This window comes from Muntiacus reevesi, chromosome 1, assembly GCF_963930625.1.
Source record: "Muntiacus reevesi chromosome 1, mMunRee1.1, whole genome shotgun sequence".
In the NCBI taxonomy this organism is placed as follows: domain Eukaryota; kingdom Metazoa; phylum Chordata; class Mammalia; order Artiodactyla; family Cervidae; genus Muntiacus; species Muntiacus reevesi.
This window is the reverse complement of record NC_089249.1, coordinates 185352280-185369517: the sequence shown is the minus strand read 5'-3', so window position 1 is coordinate 185369517 and position 17238 is coordinate 185352280. Positions and strand designations below refer to the sequence as shown.

Below are 17238 nucleotides of genomic sequence, written 5' to 3'. Positions count from 1 at the left end.
TGCCAGTCCCTGCCCCACACTTGGCGGCAACGGCCGGCCTCACTGAACCCGTCAAACGGTTAGAGAACAGAGCACAGTCCTGGCCTTGGGCTTTAGTGTGACCGCAGAGGTAAAAGCGAGAAGTGAGACGCGATGCCACCGTCACTGCGCTAGCGAGCGCCCGGGGCCCCCAGGTGCCGCCTTGGCGCGGGCCACCTAGGGTGGGTCTTCTAATGACACGTGTCAACATTCACAGCAAAGCATCAGAGGGTTCCAGCGCTACCAGAGGTCATTGGACAGTTAAGACAGAAATCTTACGGCGGGGTGGGGCTCCTGGACCGCGACCGGTGCCTCCTTCCTGGGGAGTAGGACTTTGACCTCGAGCGGGAGCGAGAGCGGGAGCGGCTTCGGGAGGAGCGGGAGCGGCTGCGGCTCCTGCGGGGCAGGGAGAGGGAAGGGTCAGCACGAGCAGCGAGGAGCCCGGGCATTGCACCCTGAGCAGCAGAGCCCTGCTCACCTGGATCTGGAGCGGGAGTAAGAGCGGGAGCAGGAGCGGGACCGTGACCTGGAGTAGGAGCCGGACGACTTGGAGGACCGTGAGTTGGAGCGCGAGGAGGAGCGCCCTCTGCTTTTGGATCTGCTCCGAGACCGTGAAGGTCCACTGCGGGGAGAGGCCTGGTGAGCCGCAGACACCCCCAGCCCGGCCCTAGAGGACCCAGAGGCGCCCAGTGCGGGGGCGGATGCACCCTCTCCCGTCAGGCTTACAGACAACAGCAGTGCTGGTGCGTCCCACGTTACCTTGGCCATGGGGGCAGTGGCTCCCGGCACCCTTACTGTAGGGTGATTCACCCAAGACCCAGGCAAAGACCAGAACTGACCCCCATCCCCGCCCCTCGCCTCGGGCGTGACACCACTGCGAGCCTGCAGGCCAAGGGGAGCTGGCTGCAGGCTGCCCCAGGACAAGACCGTGGATACCGGCTCCCCACGGGGTACGCGGCTCTCACCTGTTCCTCTTCTCCTGGCCTTTCCTCCGCCGGGCCCGCATCTTTGCTCGGAAGAACTCGTAGAGACCGTTCTGCTCCCAGCCTTCGCTGTAAGACACAGGTGTCCCAGGGCTGAGCCCGTCTCCCCACTCAGGGACCTTCTCCTGCCTGACAGGCCCGCCCCTCTCGCTCGTGATCCTGGGCGAGGGCCCAGCAGGGAAAGCCCTTGGGGGCTCGCCTCAACGGCTGCCCCTTGGAGAAGGAGCCAGGCCGAGGGCCCCAGGATGCTCCCCGAGCCCTGCCTGGCTTCCTTGCCTTTCCAGGCTGGGGTTTCTCTGAACAGCTGAGCAGGGCCTGCGGGTTACCGTAACGGGGGCTGAGGCACCCTGACGTCAGCAGCCAGGCCTGTGCCCTGCCACACGGCAGGGTTTCCGCCGAAGCGAGATCACCGGGGGGAGGTCCAGGGCGGCAGCTGGCTGTCTCTGAAACACCCTCCCCAGGGAAGGTCTTGTCTAGTGTGGTAAAAGCTTTTTATCAAGGGCACCACACGTGTGACACTCGAGCTGGGGGAGAAGTGGGCCCGCCTAGTCACGATTCCTCACACCACCCCAGGGAAGAAGGTGTGACTGCTATGAGTTTCTGGTGAAGTAAGACTCGGGAGGATAGGCCGGGAGGGGACAGCAGCCTTCCCTCCTGTGGCCAGCGCCCCGGCTGGACTCCGGGCGCACCATACCTGTTCCGGGGCCTGTCGTGGGAGGGCGGGCTGTAGAAGGCCTCCACGGCCGCCAGCAGCCTCTCACTGGGCGGCATGGGGGGTGGGAGGCGGATGTCCTTCGGATCCAGAGGCTTGTACTCGTGGTCTTCCAGCTGCAGCAAAAACACGCTGTCACTGCCCCCTGCCTCAGCCGCCCCAGGCCCATCCCACCCGGGGAGCCGTGGGGCAGCAGACAGCTGTCCTGGGCATCAGAGTGCCTCAGGCAGCCCTTCTTGGGAAACCCCATCCTCTTGTGGGGGCTCAGCCACACCAATGATTCAGTTCCTGAGTGGGGTGGTCAAGGGCTCCATGGGAGCCAGAAAAAGCTACAGGATTCTCTCTACCAAAAATGCGCAGGCCCTGTTTATCCAGACACTCCACGGGCCCAGATGCCCACCGCAGGGGCCCGGCTCTGTGCCCCTCTCCTGCTCCAGCTCCCACCCCAAGGGCAGCCCCGCTGGCCCTCAGCCTCTAGCTCTCCACGCTGCCCCTGTGTGCCCTGTCTCCACTCTCAGGGAGGGGCCGTGACCAGAGCGCCCTGAGCCCTGGCTCCCTTCGACACCCTCTGCTGCCTTGCTTGATTGGTGCCCGCTCCTTTTCGAGAAACCCCTGTCCTCAGTCCCTGGACAAGGCAGCTTCCAAGGCCGGGCCCAAGAGCACCGCCCCCACTACGCCCAGCCTTCTCTTATCAGTTACCAAATCTGCAGCCCTGGACAGACGCTCAGAGGAGCAGAGGGACACGGGCCTTGCCCACGGCCGCGTGTGAGGTGGGGTCAATAACTTAGGCACACCCTTAATGACAAACTGGTCAAGTTCACTGAAGTGCAGGAAACGAGGGGGAAAGGAGCCTGGGAAACAACGTCTTGTAGCCAAGGGGGAAATGGATCCTACCCACGAACTTCCCACCTGGAGACCAAGCATATGTGGCAAAGCCTGGGGCTCAGCTCGGCATCGTTACCTTCACGAGGGGGGCCATCAGTCCAGCAGGGAGGTCGAAGTACGGCACGTTGGGGACCAGGCTGGGGTCGTCATGGTTGATGTGCGGAGGGCCCTGTCGCCGCATGTGAGGGGGCTGCCCGTTGAATCCATGGGGCGGAGGGCCGAAGTCAGGGTGCTGGGGCCCACCCCAAGGCGGGTGCTCGTTGATCCCAGGGTGAGGCATGCGGTGGCCGGGGTGGTGGTGCGGGGGTCCCATTTCTGCAAAACAGAAACTGCACTCAGGCCTGCTGGCAAGTCAAGAGCTGGGCAGTGCCAGCAGACCTGCCCAGCACCTTCGCTCTAACTGCTTTCTTCTCAGCCCTGAGGAATAGCTGGGGCTGGCAGTGGCCTGTCCTACACACAGCCGCACCTAACAGACCTCAAAGGTGAAAGAAGGAACCACAGGAAAATCACATACCCTTCAGAGAGCCATGTTATGACCCAAACTGTGCAAATTCCCCTGCAAATTCACTCCTAATCCTGAGGAACCGAGGTCCTGTGAGTGGGCCCTGATCCAATACTGACTGGTATCTTTATGAGGAGAAGATTAACACACAAAGAAGACACAAGGAGAGGTCTGCCATCTATGGGCCACCAGGAGAGGTCTCAAGAGACACCAACCCAGCTGACACCCTGATCTCAGAGCTCCAGCCTCCAGAACTAACTGTGGATAATTCCTTGCTGTGGGAGGCACCCAGCCTGTGGCCCTGTTACAGCAGCCCTAGAACACTTCACATAAGCAATAAACCTACTGGTCTCTCAGCTCAATTTCCAGTCAAGAATGGATTTGAAAATCCAGGCAGAAGCAGAGTAGAAACGAAATTTCTTAGAAGACACAGAACCAGCCAGCCCACGTGTGGCAGGTGCCCTCACCTTCCCCCTTCCTCAGGGCCTGGGCTGGGCTTCTCTGTCACTCCACGACCCCTCTGCCTGCCACCCTGGCTGGGGGCACGCCAGGTCACAGGGCAGGCCGGCGAGTGAGCCGACCTCAGGGATCTCGGGACAGGTGAGGATGTGTTCACTGGCCCCAGGACGGACCTCGCTCCCCAAGGGTGATCTCACACTCACCAGCCTGAAAGTCCCCCTGGGGGTAGTCGAAGCGGTGAGGGTAGGGTGGCCGCTCGAAGGGGTGTCGTGGGGGGAAGTCGTCCTGCATGAAGCGGGGCGGGAAGCGGTTGAAGTTGTGGGGGTGTGGTGGCTGGTTGAACTGCGGGTGCTGCTGGTGGGGAGGGAAGGGCCCGCGGAAGTGCGGCGGCCGCTGCATGCGGAAGGGCGGCTCGCGCTGGCCCCCGCCCCAGGGCGGCTGCTCGTGCTGGCTGTTCCAGGGGCCCTCGAACTGGCTGTTCCAGTTGGGGTCAGGTTGGCTGTTCCAGGGGGCGTCGCGCTGGCCGTTCCAGCCAGGGTCGCCGCGCTGCTCGCCCCACATGCCCTCGTGGCTGTTGTTCCAGGGCGGGCAGTGGGGTGGCCCGCCCTGGTGGTGTGGGTAGGGCGGCTGCTCAGGAGGCTGCAAGGCAAAGAGCGGAGGTGAGTCCCGGCCCGTGCCGGGCGCCCAGGGTGCGCGGTAGCCACCTGCCGACACTGGTGTCCGGCTGCAAGGCGGGCGGCCGCAAGCCCAGCACCGGGAGCTGCAGGCCTCCAGCCCACTGGGCGCGGCCGCGCTGCCTGCACCCCGGGCCCAGAATCTCAAATGCTGCACCCACATCGGGGCCGGGGCGCACCCCCACCTCACACCTGACAGGAGCGGGGGAACGCCCGCCTGTCTGGGAGCCCCTCAGCAGCACGGGGCAGGGGTGCCTCCCCAGTGCTCCCTGGGTGCACAGGTTGAGCCACCGGGCCCAAGGCCAACCCCTGCCCTGACCACACCCCTGCCTGCCTGTTCCTCCTCCCGTCACTTCTCTCCCCAACATGGTTCTCTCATCCCGTCTCAGCGACTGGTCTGCCACCAGGACCTGTCTTACCGTGAGCTGAAGACAGTAAGTTCCAGAGCCTGCCCAGCTGCTGCTTTCAACACTCAATGAGCCGGGATTGCAACCCAGACTCAGGGCCAGTGTGAGGCTGCCCAGAGGGTCACCTCCAGGAGCAGAGCTGGGAGGCCGGCCCAGACCACCGCACCCTCAGCTCTTTTGAGAGAAGCCCAAGAGCCAGATTTTCAACATAACAACCATTTCAAAACGTGTAAGACGCCACGTGGGCAGGCCAGGCCATGGTGTCCCACCGTGGACGGCAGGCACACTGCTGGCCTCCAGTGAGGGAGCCCCACTGTTGTGAGCCTAACCTGCTGGTCCCCAGGAAGACTGGGCCAGGAGACCCGAGGCACATCCGTTTCCACAGCAACAGAATGGGCAGAAGCGCCCCACGTCAGAGGGTGCCCACGACCTGCCTGTCAGCACAGGCACCCATGGGTGGGAGCCGTTTTGTACGGATGCCTAATCCTCTGTGAAGCTGAGGTGGGCTGGGGGGAGGGGGGCAAATCACAGCCACGATCCCTTACTCGTCAGCCAGAGCCATCCCCTTATGCAACCCCCTCCATACAGGGTCACGAGGGAGGGCCACACCCAGCATGTCCAACCCACAGGCGAGTGGGCGCCCAGAGCTGGACCCGGATGCTCTGACCAGGCCCAGGCCTGGACAGCAAACTGCTTTCCAGTCACGCTCTGCTGAATGAGGTGTACCCGCCCTGGCCTATGAGTCTGACCCCAAGGAACCTGGAGGGAGGGATGGACCAGCGTCCCAGCCCCAGAAATCACTGCCGGCTGAACGCTCTTCACATCCCTTTCCGTTCTAAGCACCACGTGCTTTCTAAGGTGATGAGATGTGGACACTGCTGGTCGAACCAGTTAGAAAAGGAAGGAAACACGTCACTGTGCTACCCTCCACACTGTGAACCTCCTGAGCATTCGCGTGAACGTGCGGCAACCCAAGCGCCCAGGAAGGATCCAAAGGCCCAACGTTCCTCCCCAGCTCTGTCCCCACCCTCTGGCTGCCCCCACCACCCCGTGCCCTGCTGAGTCAGTTAGAGGCCCATGAACCTACACAGGGCCAGCACGCACCTGCCTGCCATCCACCTACCCCAGTGGCAAGTTCTAAGGGATACCTGCTGTTGGCCCCAAGGAGCAACAGGGTGAGGCTGGTCAAACCACGGGGGCTTGTTAGGTGGGATCTGGTCATGGGGCCCAGGGCCACGGGGGCCGCTGGCAGCTGGGTCCTGAACCCCTCCTGAGGCGTCGTACTCGGAAGACCCCGGCATCTGGATGGGAGGCTTGCTGTCATCTAGAACCAGACAAAAGAGCAGTCAGAGAAGGGGGCGGCAGGAAGCAGACCCTGAAATGATCTTCAGCAAGCACCCAGGGCCTAGCAAGGCTGGGCTTTACTGCCCAACAAACCCTTGGTTTCTGATCCCACGGAAAACTGCCACTGCCTCAGGGAAGGCAGCACGGATAGAAGACTTGTTCGGGATATATATCTCTCTTCTTTGAAAGCTTGACAGTAAGTTTCCTACTTACTGACTGCTATACCATGCTGGTTGTAGTCTGCTCAAAAATTCCTATCATTGTTTTATTAAATACACTTTCTGCATCTAGCTAAAAGGTCATTTCTTTCCAATTATTATTTTGTTAAGATTTTCTAGTATTTAAAAAAGATTTTGTATTTATTTGGGTGTGCCGGGTTTTAGTTGTGGCATGTGGGATCTAGTTCCCTGACCAGGGATGGAACCCAAGCCCCCACATTGGGAACGCATAGTCTTACTCACCGGACCATCAGGAACGTCTCAGATTTTCTAATATTAAATTGTCCTTACATATTCCTGAGACATACCCTATTTGATCATGATGTACCTTTTAAATCCTTTGCTAGATTTCACTTGCTAAAACTTTATTTACTATTTCTTCATCTCTGCTCAGAAGTGACAATGGATTAACATTTTTCAAAATTATCATCGTGACAGATCCAGATCTTCCTAGACTTAAATAATCTCACTTCATCGGCTCTCTTAAGTACTTGACATCTTTTTTAAAAACTTCTTTCCCTGCTCATGTGCATCTCATGTAAGTTACCCTGACCTAGAAAATGACTTGGAGAGCCTTCCTTTTCATTCTCTGGGATGGTTTGTATACAGCTGTCTCAGGTGTAAGGGCTGGGTTACATTTACCTGTGAAATCACCTGCCTGGTGCTTTTAAGTAGATTAGAACCTGATCCCAGGACTGGGCCTGAGATGACAGAACCCGAGCCCTTCCTGGGGGAGAAGACTGCTTTCTGGAGGCTGCCTCCTGGGGATGGGTGCTGAGGGAGCCACGTACCAGGCTGGGTGGTGGGCGGGATGGCTGGGGCGGGTGTGGGGGCTGGGGGTGGGGCGGGCGGCGGCGGTGTGGCCTTGACGTCAGCGTCCATTTGCGGCATCTGGATCTGCTGCTGCTGCTGCTGCTGCTGCTGCTGCTGCTGCTGCTGGGTCAGGCTGCTGACAAACTCCTCGTGCTGGGTCTTCAGGGTCTGGATCTGCTGCTGGAAGGCCAGCTGCACTGGCTGGACCACCGAGGAGTACTCAGTGATGAGGGTCGCCTGGGGGAGAGCATGGGAGCCAGCGCTCAGCACGTGGGATGCAAGGCCCGGGACCCTCTGGGGCAGCACAGGGACAGACGCCTGGGGAGCACCCAGAAGGCTGCGGCGATGTTGTGGGCAGCAAGGCCCAGGGACCCAAGGCTTGCGTGGGATCGTCGTGTAAAATAACCAACTCGGGCTTGACAACCACAGAGCATCTCAATCTAGCCAGACGTGGTAATGGTCAGTGCTGCAGTAGCTCAGAATCCCCTCACAAAGGGGATACACAAGGACATCCATGCCCTAGACTGACCCACACACATTAAAACCCCATCACTGACAACATCCTAGGACAGGCTCACAGGCCATACGGCTCTGAGCAAGTCACTACCTCCCTGGGGCCTCAATTTCTTCATCTGTAAAATGGGACAATAATGGCACCTACCTCTGAGGATTAGGAGACATAATACAGTGAACGGGACCAGGATGGCTCAGTAACCATGAGCTAATACCACCAACTCAAGAAAAGAAAAGCAGGGAGTATCACTGTGGTATGGTGATGTGAGCCCGTTCTTATTTAGCAACAAAAAAAGTGGGAATTTTAAAAAAGCCTGAGAGGCACTTTCCTCGTTTGCCTCTCTGAGCACGAAAGCTTCTCCCCTGTCGGGAGGGTGGTGGTCAGGAGCATTACAGGGGGAATGGTCAACATGTGGCTTCTGACACTTCTTGATGTGCAGGAAGATGACACCTCACAGCCTGACAAACAGGGGTGTGAACTGTGCCTTTTATCTGGACAGCTGTCGCTGGGGTACAGTGCCGGAGCCACGGCAGAGGGAACCAAGGAGATCCGGCCCTCCTCTCCCTGTCCTGCAACCCTGTCCTCTGAGCAGATGCCCCTCTGAGGGAAGCACTCAGGCACACAGGGGACCTTGTGCTCGACACAATGACCACGGCAGCCTAGATTACTCAAGGTTTTCCGCACGATCCTATCATGCCTGGAGGACCAGGGCAGACGGGCCGAAGACATCCCTGAGAGCAGGGCCTACACCAGGTAACCTGGTCATGGCACGCCAGGAGACACGCTGTCGTGGAGGGGGTGGGCCCCAATGCTGCTCCTCAGACCCTGCCTCCTGCTCACCACCACACCAGGGCAGCCCTGGGAACCTGGTCTGGAAGATGCCACCAGGGCCCTGAGGGCACCACCCAGCCCCCAGCCTCAGGGAGCGGGGCCCACCTGGTACTGGCCGAGCCCCAGCGCTGGGCTCTGTAGCTGCTGGATGATGGCGTCGTCGAAGTAGCCGTTCTTCTCCCAGAGCTGTAGGAGCTGGGCATGCAGAAGGGAGAGGCTTGTCAGGGGAAGACGAGTGCACACGCCCCCAGCCCCTGCCCTGCCCCGCCCCGCCCGGCTGCCCTGCGTACCCGGGCGATCTTCTGCTGCTTGTCCTCCTCCACGGCCAGGAAGCTGGTACAGTAGATGGGCACCACGACCTTCTGCAGGGCGGCCAGCAGCTCCCGGGCCTGCTTGCGCTGGCTGTGAGGGAGAGACCTTCCGCGCGTCAGGGCCCTGGGGCGGGACCCAGCCACGCGCCCGTTACCATCGCGGCTCCGGCCACAGCCCCCTCTGCCTTCTCGGGAAATGGGCCCCCAACCCGGCTGGGACAAGGGCTGGGCCCCCCACGAGAGCCGTGCTGGCAGTCGGGCCCGAGGGACAGACGGTGGTGGGAAAGAACACAGGCCAGGGGCTCGCAGAGCACGGCCTATTCCCCCCGCTCCCGCATCAGCACCGTGACCCTGCCCTCCCAGGGTGGCCTGAGGACTGCCAGGCGTGGGCTGGTGAGAGCCCCTGCCGCCCCCAAGGGCTGGCTGGCGCCGCCGTGGGCACGGGGCCTAGTCCCCGAAGCCTCGCTCAGCACAGCCACCCTCTCTGCATAAGGCAATCTGGGCAGGGACCCCGCCTTCCAGGAGGGAGCGCGTGGGCTGTCAGGGGCCTAGGAGTCGGGTCCGCAGGAGAAGGGCGCAGGCGGGGAGTGGCCGTCAGTGAGTGTGGGGACTCCCCAGGCTGCATGAGGTGTCAGAGCCTGGGAAAGAAGGGGCGAGCCCACCCGAAGGAGCTCAGAGAGAGCAGTAAGGGCCGGGAGGCTGGGCTGGGGCAGGGCAGTCCAGGCAGGACAGGGCTGGCGGCACTGGGCTTCCCGACAGCGGGGCTCGGGAAGGGCATGGCTGCAGAAGTGCCAGAAACAGGGCTGTCTCTGCCGAGCTGCCCTGAGTCCATGGAGCGGCTGGTGGAGCAGAAGGGCACACAAGGTTTCAAGCAGCTGCTAGTTTCCCAGTGGCAGAGAAATAAGGGCAGGCAAGGCAGGGAGCGTGGAGTGGAAGAGGAACTGCCCGCGTGGCCCAGGAAGCAGGGAGTGTCGGGCCAGACGCACGCAGGCAGAAGGGGGCAAGAGCCAGGTCTGAGCCTGCTGTCCTCATGGGAGCTGTCCTTTCAGCCACTCAAGTTCAAGGTCAAATGTGGCAGCCAGTCTTCACAGCGACAGGCTAGCCTCACTAGCCCCGTGAGCTTCCACCTGTCTTTGGCCCAGGCACTGGTTTCAGGACTTAATCTTTGTCGTAAGACACCAAAAAGACCATGAGATAGTACATACTGGCCTGGCCTTAGGATGGCTGGGTGGTGAGGGGAGGCAAGTCTCTGGGCTGGGGCACAGGGTTAGCCGGGAGGCCCCATGGGGACTCCTGAAGCAGAGTGCAGTCAGGGCAACGGAGTGTGTGTAGATCAGTGAAGAAAGAAAAGTGAGTGGCAGGTATGAACAAGGCAGCTAACAAACACTGAAAAACACGCAGAAGCCGCCCTGAAAGCAAGGCGCAAGGGGACAGTGGCCTCAAGAGGGGTGCGGGGTAGGGGGTGAGGGGTGTGTGTGAGGGGAAAGGGGGTGGCTGTCCTCCCCGTGGGGGGCTTGTGGCTCAGACCAACCCTCTTTAGAAGAGGGATCCCTGGCCCCAGGACAGGCCAGGCTCCTGCGGGCAGAGCTGCAGCCGGGAGGGGGCAGAGGAGCGGGGGACGGCGGGGCTGGCGGGCGCTCACCAGTGGTGCAGCACGTCGTTGATCAAGTAGATGAGGTGCAGCCGCAGCTCGAAGTGTGCCCCATCAGCCGTGATGCGGTTGCGGAGGTGGCCCGCCATCAGTTCGCAGTGCGGCGGGGACTTGGCATTGCTGAACATCCAGTTCTTCCCGGCCTGCAACAGCCAGGACAGTGGGTGAAGCGGGGCCAGCTTCCCCAGGTCTGAGGGTGTGCAGACGCCTGGGAGTGCCCAGGAATCTCCACCCACCCTCCCTCTCTCTCGGCAGGGGAGCCCACAGAACTGCTCAGGCAGAAAGCGGGGAGAGAAACGGGGTGCCCCAAGAGTAGCCCTGGCCCAGACAGGCTGTGGGAGCCCCTACCTCAGCAGGAGCACCAGATTCTGGGGAGTATGCCGGCGCCCCCACCCCATCCTCACCGAGATGGCATCCTTGGTACAGGTATCGATGATGGGCTGGAGCAGGTTGTCAAACTCGTTCATGTCCAGCTGCGTCTCCTCCAGGAGCTTCTGCATCTGCTGCTCCAGCGCGTGGGCCACAGCTGCTGTCACCTGCTCCTGGAAGGCCGTGTGACACCGAGACGGCATGAGAAAGCCCCTGGTGCAAGTACACCCAGGCTGGCCCCTCCGTGGCCCACCCCCAGAATCCACGCCGGAAGCCTGAGACACACATCGGAGTCACGCCACAGTACAAGAGCAGGCAGAGGGTGAAGCCAGGCAAGACACAGGGGAGACAATGTCCCCCCAGAGGGGACAGATGGAAAGGTTAAGACCCAGAGGAACAAGGAACCTCTGCACGTCAACTCACCGAAACCAGGAAGAAAAACGAGTGGCGGGTGTGAGCAAGGCATGGAGGGGATACACGTAAACACACCAGACAGGTAAGGGCAGAGCAGTCTCGCTAGCAGCCAGGCGTCCCAAATCAAAACGAGATGCCAGACTTCTGTCCGCCAGACCGGCAAACCGAGATGTGGCTGAGACCCAGTGTTGCTGGGGGACAAGCCGTCAGCCCAGGGCTGGCTGAGGCTGGGCTGCCCGGTGTGTAAAGGGCTCCATGTGCAAACTGAGAATGAACATTCTGGAGTGTTTTGTTTCCAATACATCAACTTGCATCTCAACTCCAGTAATAAAACTGGGGCTGGTGTTTCAAGTGTCCTTTTATTCATCTTGTGTTTCTGGCAGTTCATCCTACTGTATCTGGCCAAAGTACCAGACTGTGATGGACTGGGACAAAAGGGTCCACCTCGTAAGAGCCTCCTCCTGACGGGCAGGAGCTGGAGTCCATGGCCCCAGAGGCCAGCTGGCGTCCTCCATCACACCATTTCCTACGCGCAGGCTCACTTGTCAGAGTCCACGTCAGCATGACGGGGGCATGTGTGTGTCAGCCTATGCAGTGACCTTGCTGGGGGGAGACGCAACCCTAGGGTCCGCGCTAAACACAGCAAAGGCGGTGGCGGCGCTGGAGGAGTGACGGCTGTCTCGCACCAAGCCCTGGGCAATGGGACATCCCCATCCTCAGTGCTGACGCCTGTCATCAGCATCAGTGCACAGGGGCGAACCCGAGGCAGAGGTGAGTGCCGGGTATCCCTAGGGAGGAAGGATAGGGCGGGAGGAGCGGCCCGTACCTGTCTGAGGGCCAGCAGGTGCTGCTCCTGCTGCTGCAGGTTCCACTGGCTCTGCTGGATGAGCTCGTCCATGGACGGGGTGCCCTGGGCGGGTGTGACGGGTGCAGCAGGGGCCAGCGGGGGCTGGGGCAGGGGAGGCAGGGTCGCAGTCGGTTCCAGCTCCGGGGCCTGCTGCTTGCAGATGACTGGCAGGAGAGGAGGAGGGGCAGCCCCTGTGAGGGGGCGGCGGGGGTCCAGGTATCCCCTTGGCAGCCACTTGGGCAGCTCCCCTCCATACACTCACCCCTCAGAAGAGGACCCCTGCGACCTGTCCCAGCTACATTTGACCTGTCTCACAGGGCCTGGCCCTGGGCCCCTTCCACTCGCCCTCTCCTCGGAGACCTTTGGGATGGTCATCTCTCCACTCTCCAGCTAACACCATCTGGCCTTGCCTGCGGTTCTTTGGCCCAGAAGCCCAAAGCCACCCCCTTCCACCCTCGCCTGGGCCTGAATAGTCCCTCCACAAGGGGGTCCTCACTTGCTGTCCTCCAGTCTACTCTTCCCTTCCCAGATATCAAAGCTGCCAAGCCTCTGGAGGGCCAACCAGCAAGCCCACACACCTGCAGCCCCGTGGAAGGAGTGCGTCAGCGACCCAACACACGTGGTGGCCTCCCCACACTGGGCCCCTCGCCTGCCCTTCCACAGACTCTACTCTTCTGCGTTCAGGGGTCGATCCAGATTGAGGCAGTGTAGGCTGCCCCATCCTGCTGGCAGAAGACAGGATGGGCAAGTGCATGCCCCGAACCTTGCCAGATAAGACAGGAAGGGAGGACGTGGGGAAGCGTCCCTGGACAGATGGCTTCCCCCTCTGCCTTTGGGCCTCATCTGGTCTGAACACGATCATGCTCTGCTGGAGCCCTTCTGAGGCCCACCGCCAGGGGGCCCAGCCAAAGAAAGACAGTGTGGTGCAGAGTGCTGCCCAGGGCCCACCACAGGGCGCCTAGGTCTGCGGTGGGCCTTCTGGCCCTTGCACCCAAGGCCACCCCATGGGATCGCCCGGGCGTGCCGTCTGGGTCGCGCCCCACACTGCTTCAGCAAATGTGTCCCATTGCTCTCTTTCACTTTCTATCTTTACTGGCTCCGTCTATCAGCATGTAGTCACTGCGGAGTTTTCAATCTTTACAAACCCCCTTCAGCCTGTGGCTCTCCATCCAACAATGTGACAGCCAAGGTTCATCTTCAGTTCTTCTCCCCTTTATCTCAACCCACAGAGACCTGGGCTCTGCCTGCCCACCCCACCCCCAAAGCAACTGCAGCCATTCCCACTCAGCCAGATGGCCCCATCTTGGCTCCTTGTTGCACGTGGTCGGTGTGGCTGTCCCCTTCCCTCTTCTGTCTGACTCTTTACATGCTGGATGCCTGGACTGTGAACTAAACTCTCTTCTCTGAGCAAGCCTCCAGGGGAACATGATATATTCCTGTGGCTGCAGTGACAATCTGCACTCTATGACAGGGTGCCTCCAACCCTTGGTCGGTGAGGAACCCAGCCGCACGGCAGCAGGTGAGCAGTGAGCAAGCGAAGCTTCATCTGTATTTACAGCTGCTCCCCATCATTCCCATTATCTCCTGAGCTTCGCCTCCTGTCAGATCAGCGGCAGCATTAGATTCTTACAGGAGCATGAGCTCTACTGTGAACCACACATGTGAGGGATCCAAGTTGCGAGCTCCTTATGAGAATAATCTAATGCCTGATGATCTAATTATGGTGAGTTGTGCTAATTATTTCATTATATATCACAATGTAATAATAATACAAATAAAGTGCACAAGTATAAGGCACTTGAATCTTCCCAAACCAGTCCCCCCCTGCCCCTACCGTCTGTAGAAACACTGTCTTCCATGAATCTGGTCCCTGATGCCATAAAGTTTGGGGACCACTGCTCTATAAGCCCTAAATCTATCAGTGGCATCCTGGATTCCTCAGGCTTTAGGTCTAACCTTAGACCAAACAGCCACTATTTTCTGCAGATGCCTCAAACAGGTATGGTTTCCTCTCAGCCTAGGCCCCACCCCTTCCAAAGCCCCACTCCTGATCCATGGCTGGCACAGCCACGCCACTTACCCAAGCCAGAAGTGAAGTTCGTGCACCTTTCTCTCCCTTGCACCCCACGCTAACCAGCTGCCCCACGTAGTCAAGTCACCCTCCTAGACCACACACCCCTCTGTGTGCTGCCATCACTGCCACGACTCTGCCTTGACTCGCATCACCCCAGGAATTGGCTTCCCCACGCCCAGTCCTGACCCCTTTCCTCTTCTCTACCCCATGGCCGTAGTGCTGCTGATCTAAGTGGGGTCCAAGGGGCCAGCCCCAGGTGACACCGAGACAAGCAGAGAAATAGCAGCGGAGTGTTTGGGCACTTTCACAGCAGTCTGCTGTTTCATGGTTTACAATTTTTTTTGGCTGTGCCGTGCAACTTGCAGGATCTTAGCCCCCTGTCCAGGGACTGAACCTGGGCCCTGGCATTGAAAGCACCCAGGTCCTAACCACTAGACCACCAGGGAACTCTAATACAAGTTCACATTTTTATTGTACTTTGCAAAACTGTACTTTCTGCAACAGATTGGAAAAAAAAAACAAAACCAGTCCTTTACTGGAGTCTGTAGGGTGTAACTCCTGAGCAGGCCCGGGACTCAGTCTTCTCAAAACACCAGGCTGGCTACATAGAGGCTAGCCCTGCTCCAGAACACAGTACCAAAACCCTCCTAGAGTTTCCCCAGAGCTTCCAGAATTTCTTAAGTCCTTTTCAAGCCAGCCATCCCTGCTCTGCACCCTCACTTCTGGCCACTCCAAGAATCACTCGTTCTCTGGGCTTTGGGAACCCTGAGCTTCTGTTCCCACTACTCCTCAACCCCTCCTAAGGTTCCATCTTCTGTCTGAACGCTCTTGTCTCCTCAGTTTCTACTTGGTTAACTCTGTCACAGACTTTAATGTCAACAGAGATACTGTTACCTGCAGAAAGGATTCCCTGAGCCTCCATCTTCACCTGCTAGAAGCACCCCAAGCTCCCCACAATATGGCACCAAGTCCCAAGCCACCTCTGACTGCTGATGTTCCAGAGTGGGAGTGGGCTCCCCTTGAAGGAGAAGCATCTTTCGCCTCATGGTCACTCGAACCCAAACACAGTCCTCCCTTGCCCAGTTATATCACCCACATCAATAGCCAACTGGCATTTAAGTTCATGTATTCTACACCCTAACCCTAGCTGTCCCCAGGCCCACTTTCTCTACTCAACTCACTGACTTAATCCAGACCTTATCAACAGCTGCCGGCCTCACTGGTCCCAGTCTCCACTCATGCTCCCTCCAGCCTGTCCGCCACATAGGCCACACAAACCCAACCCACCTCTTCCTTGTTTCAGCCTCTCTCGTGGTTCCCTACTGCCTATACCAGGGGTTTCAAACCTGATGGGCTGAGAGTAAGGAATGATTTGCTCCAGAAACACATAGGTAAGTGGGTACATTTTGCCTACAATTTCAGGCAACAGATCTCCCCTAATCACATCTAAACAGCTAATCACACCTAATCACATCTAATCCAACCTAAACAGGCAAGACTTCCTTGGTGGTCCAGTGGCTAAGAATCAACCTTCCAATGCAGGGGATGTGGGTTCGATTCCCAGTCAAGAACTGATATCCCATATGACACAGGCAACTCAAGTTCTCACAACACAACTACTGAGTTCCTGAGCTCTGGAGCCCACGGACCACAGCTAAATAAACAATAAAACAAGCAAAAAACCTCAACAGGCACCAGGAGAACCCCTGAACAAAGGGAGAAAACCCAAACTTTCCCCCTGGAAACTTTCCCACTCCAGAACAAACGCTTCTCCTGTCTACACATGTCTAGGTGCCATGCTGGATCTCTTACACTTTGGTTTCTCTCTTGGCTCTCAAAACACACTGTGCCTGTTCAAGCCACTGTACTTTTGCCGTAAGAACACCTACTACACGCTACCTATTAGGCACAATAATGTCCCAAACAAGGTCTGGTTGGCCTCAAGGAGCTTGTAGTCCAGGGAGCATTCACCTTTCAACGACCAACTGCTTGGCAATCTAAAACATAACGGTATCTAGAAGCTAGGGATTTGCTATTGAACAAGACAGAAGTGAGCTCAGGGACTATATCTATCTGGTGTCTATATTTGTCATTCATAGGCTAGTTGTGATAACAAATTCCATCTTAAACTCTTTAAGGGCAAGGCCGGGTTCCTGAAGCACAAACCAGTGAACATAAACAGTGGCCAAGTAGTAAAGTCCACAGGAAAACTCGTTTTGATCTGGACTGCAACCACCAGAAATGCACAAAAACCTTGCTGGACGCCCCAGAGAGCCGGTGTTTGTCCGGAGGGTCCCACTCAGCCTGGCTTCTATCACTTCCTCTCTGTAAAACACTGAAGCACTCTGCTTGGTGATATCAGTCATGTTTGCAAAACAACAGGAATCCCTGATTCCGAGCACAGAAGGAAGATCAATAACCTCGTTCTCCACGACACTCGGGCTCTGCAGCCTCAGGGCTGCAAGACTCCAGGAACAGCGGAAAGGGTCGTACATGCCGAACTAATCCATTTTCACAAAGAAATAGCATGCGACCCCAAATAAGGCGTTTGGGGGCCCCAAATAGGGCTCTACCAGAGCCCGAGATGGAATCGGAGAAAGGAAGGGCTAGAGGGGGCGGCCTGAGAGCTGGAGAGGACTCACGCTGCTGCTGCTCCAGCGCCAACTTGCACTTGTAGTAACTGTAGAACTCGCCTCCGAACAGAAAAGAGAATTTCGGGTTGTCCTTCTGCTTCTCCATCGTCATCTTTTCAAACTCGGGCCCGTTCCGAGCCACGAACTGGGCCAGCTTGTCGATGACATTTCGGAGCTCCTGGTCTGGAGGACGCAGAAAAGGCCACACGGGGCGTCAGCGAGGACCGCCCAAATCCGAGGGCCCTGGTTTCCCAGCCCGCGTCCGCCGGTCGGGGTCCCTAGGGGTGGGCCCCAGAGAGGCCGCCCTTGTACGGGTCCCGATAGGGGCCAGAAGCGCGCAGGGAATGCGAGGACCCGCGGGAGAGGCCGCGGGCAAACCCCGGAGGCCGAGCCCCGCCCCTTCCTAGGCTCGGAGACCCCGGGAGGCGGGGAGGGTCAGCTGGGGATCCCGGGGAGAGATCAACGGGCCTCGAGTGCGGACTGGGCCTCACCGTCTGGCGGCAGCGGCATCTCCATGGCTCCGGCCGTGGGGAACGTCCTCCGGCGCCTCACGATCGCCCACCAGGGCCGTCTGCGGAA

General features: G+C 58.9%; 1 protein-coding gene across 2 annotated transcripts in view; it reads right to left on the bottom strand.

Annotated features, from left to right (window-relative positions):
• Positions 1-17238, bottom strand: part of CHERP (calcium homeostasis endoplasmic reticulum protein) — a 19129-nt gene extending 1891 nt beyond the window's left edge. Inside the window, exons 1-15 of one of the 2 annotated variants that reach the window (XM_065917499.1) lie at positions 17151-17238; positions 16669-16842; positions 11932-12116; positions 10727-10864; positions 10314-10465; positions 8651-8795; positions 8466-8555; positions 6994-7252; positions 5789-5964; positions 3763-4198; positions 2675-2913; positions 1696-1829; positions 984-1070; positions 497-640; positions 298-414 (exon numbers count right to left, since the gene is read on the bottom strand). In XM_065917499.1, the coding sequence (XP_065773571.1) occupies positions 298-414; positions 497-640; positions 984-1070; positions 1696-1829; positions 2675-2913; positions 3763-4198; positions 5789-5964; positions 6994-7252; positions 8466-8555; positions 8651-8795; positions 10314-10465; positions 10727-10864; positions 11932-12116; positions 16669-16842; positions 17151-17175 (2501 nt within the window). In that variant the 5' untranslated portion in view covers positions 17176-17238. The remainder of the gene's footprint in view (positions 1-297; positions 415-496; positions 641-983; positions 1071-1695; positions 1830-2674; positions 2914-3762; positions 4199-5788; positions 5965-6993; positions 7253-8465; positions 8556-8650; positions 8796-10313; positions 10466-10726; positions 10865-11931; positions 12117-16668; positions 16843-17150) is intronic. The other variant, XM_065917500.1, reaches the window with a different exon arrangement.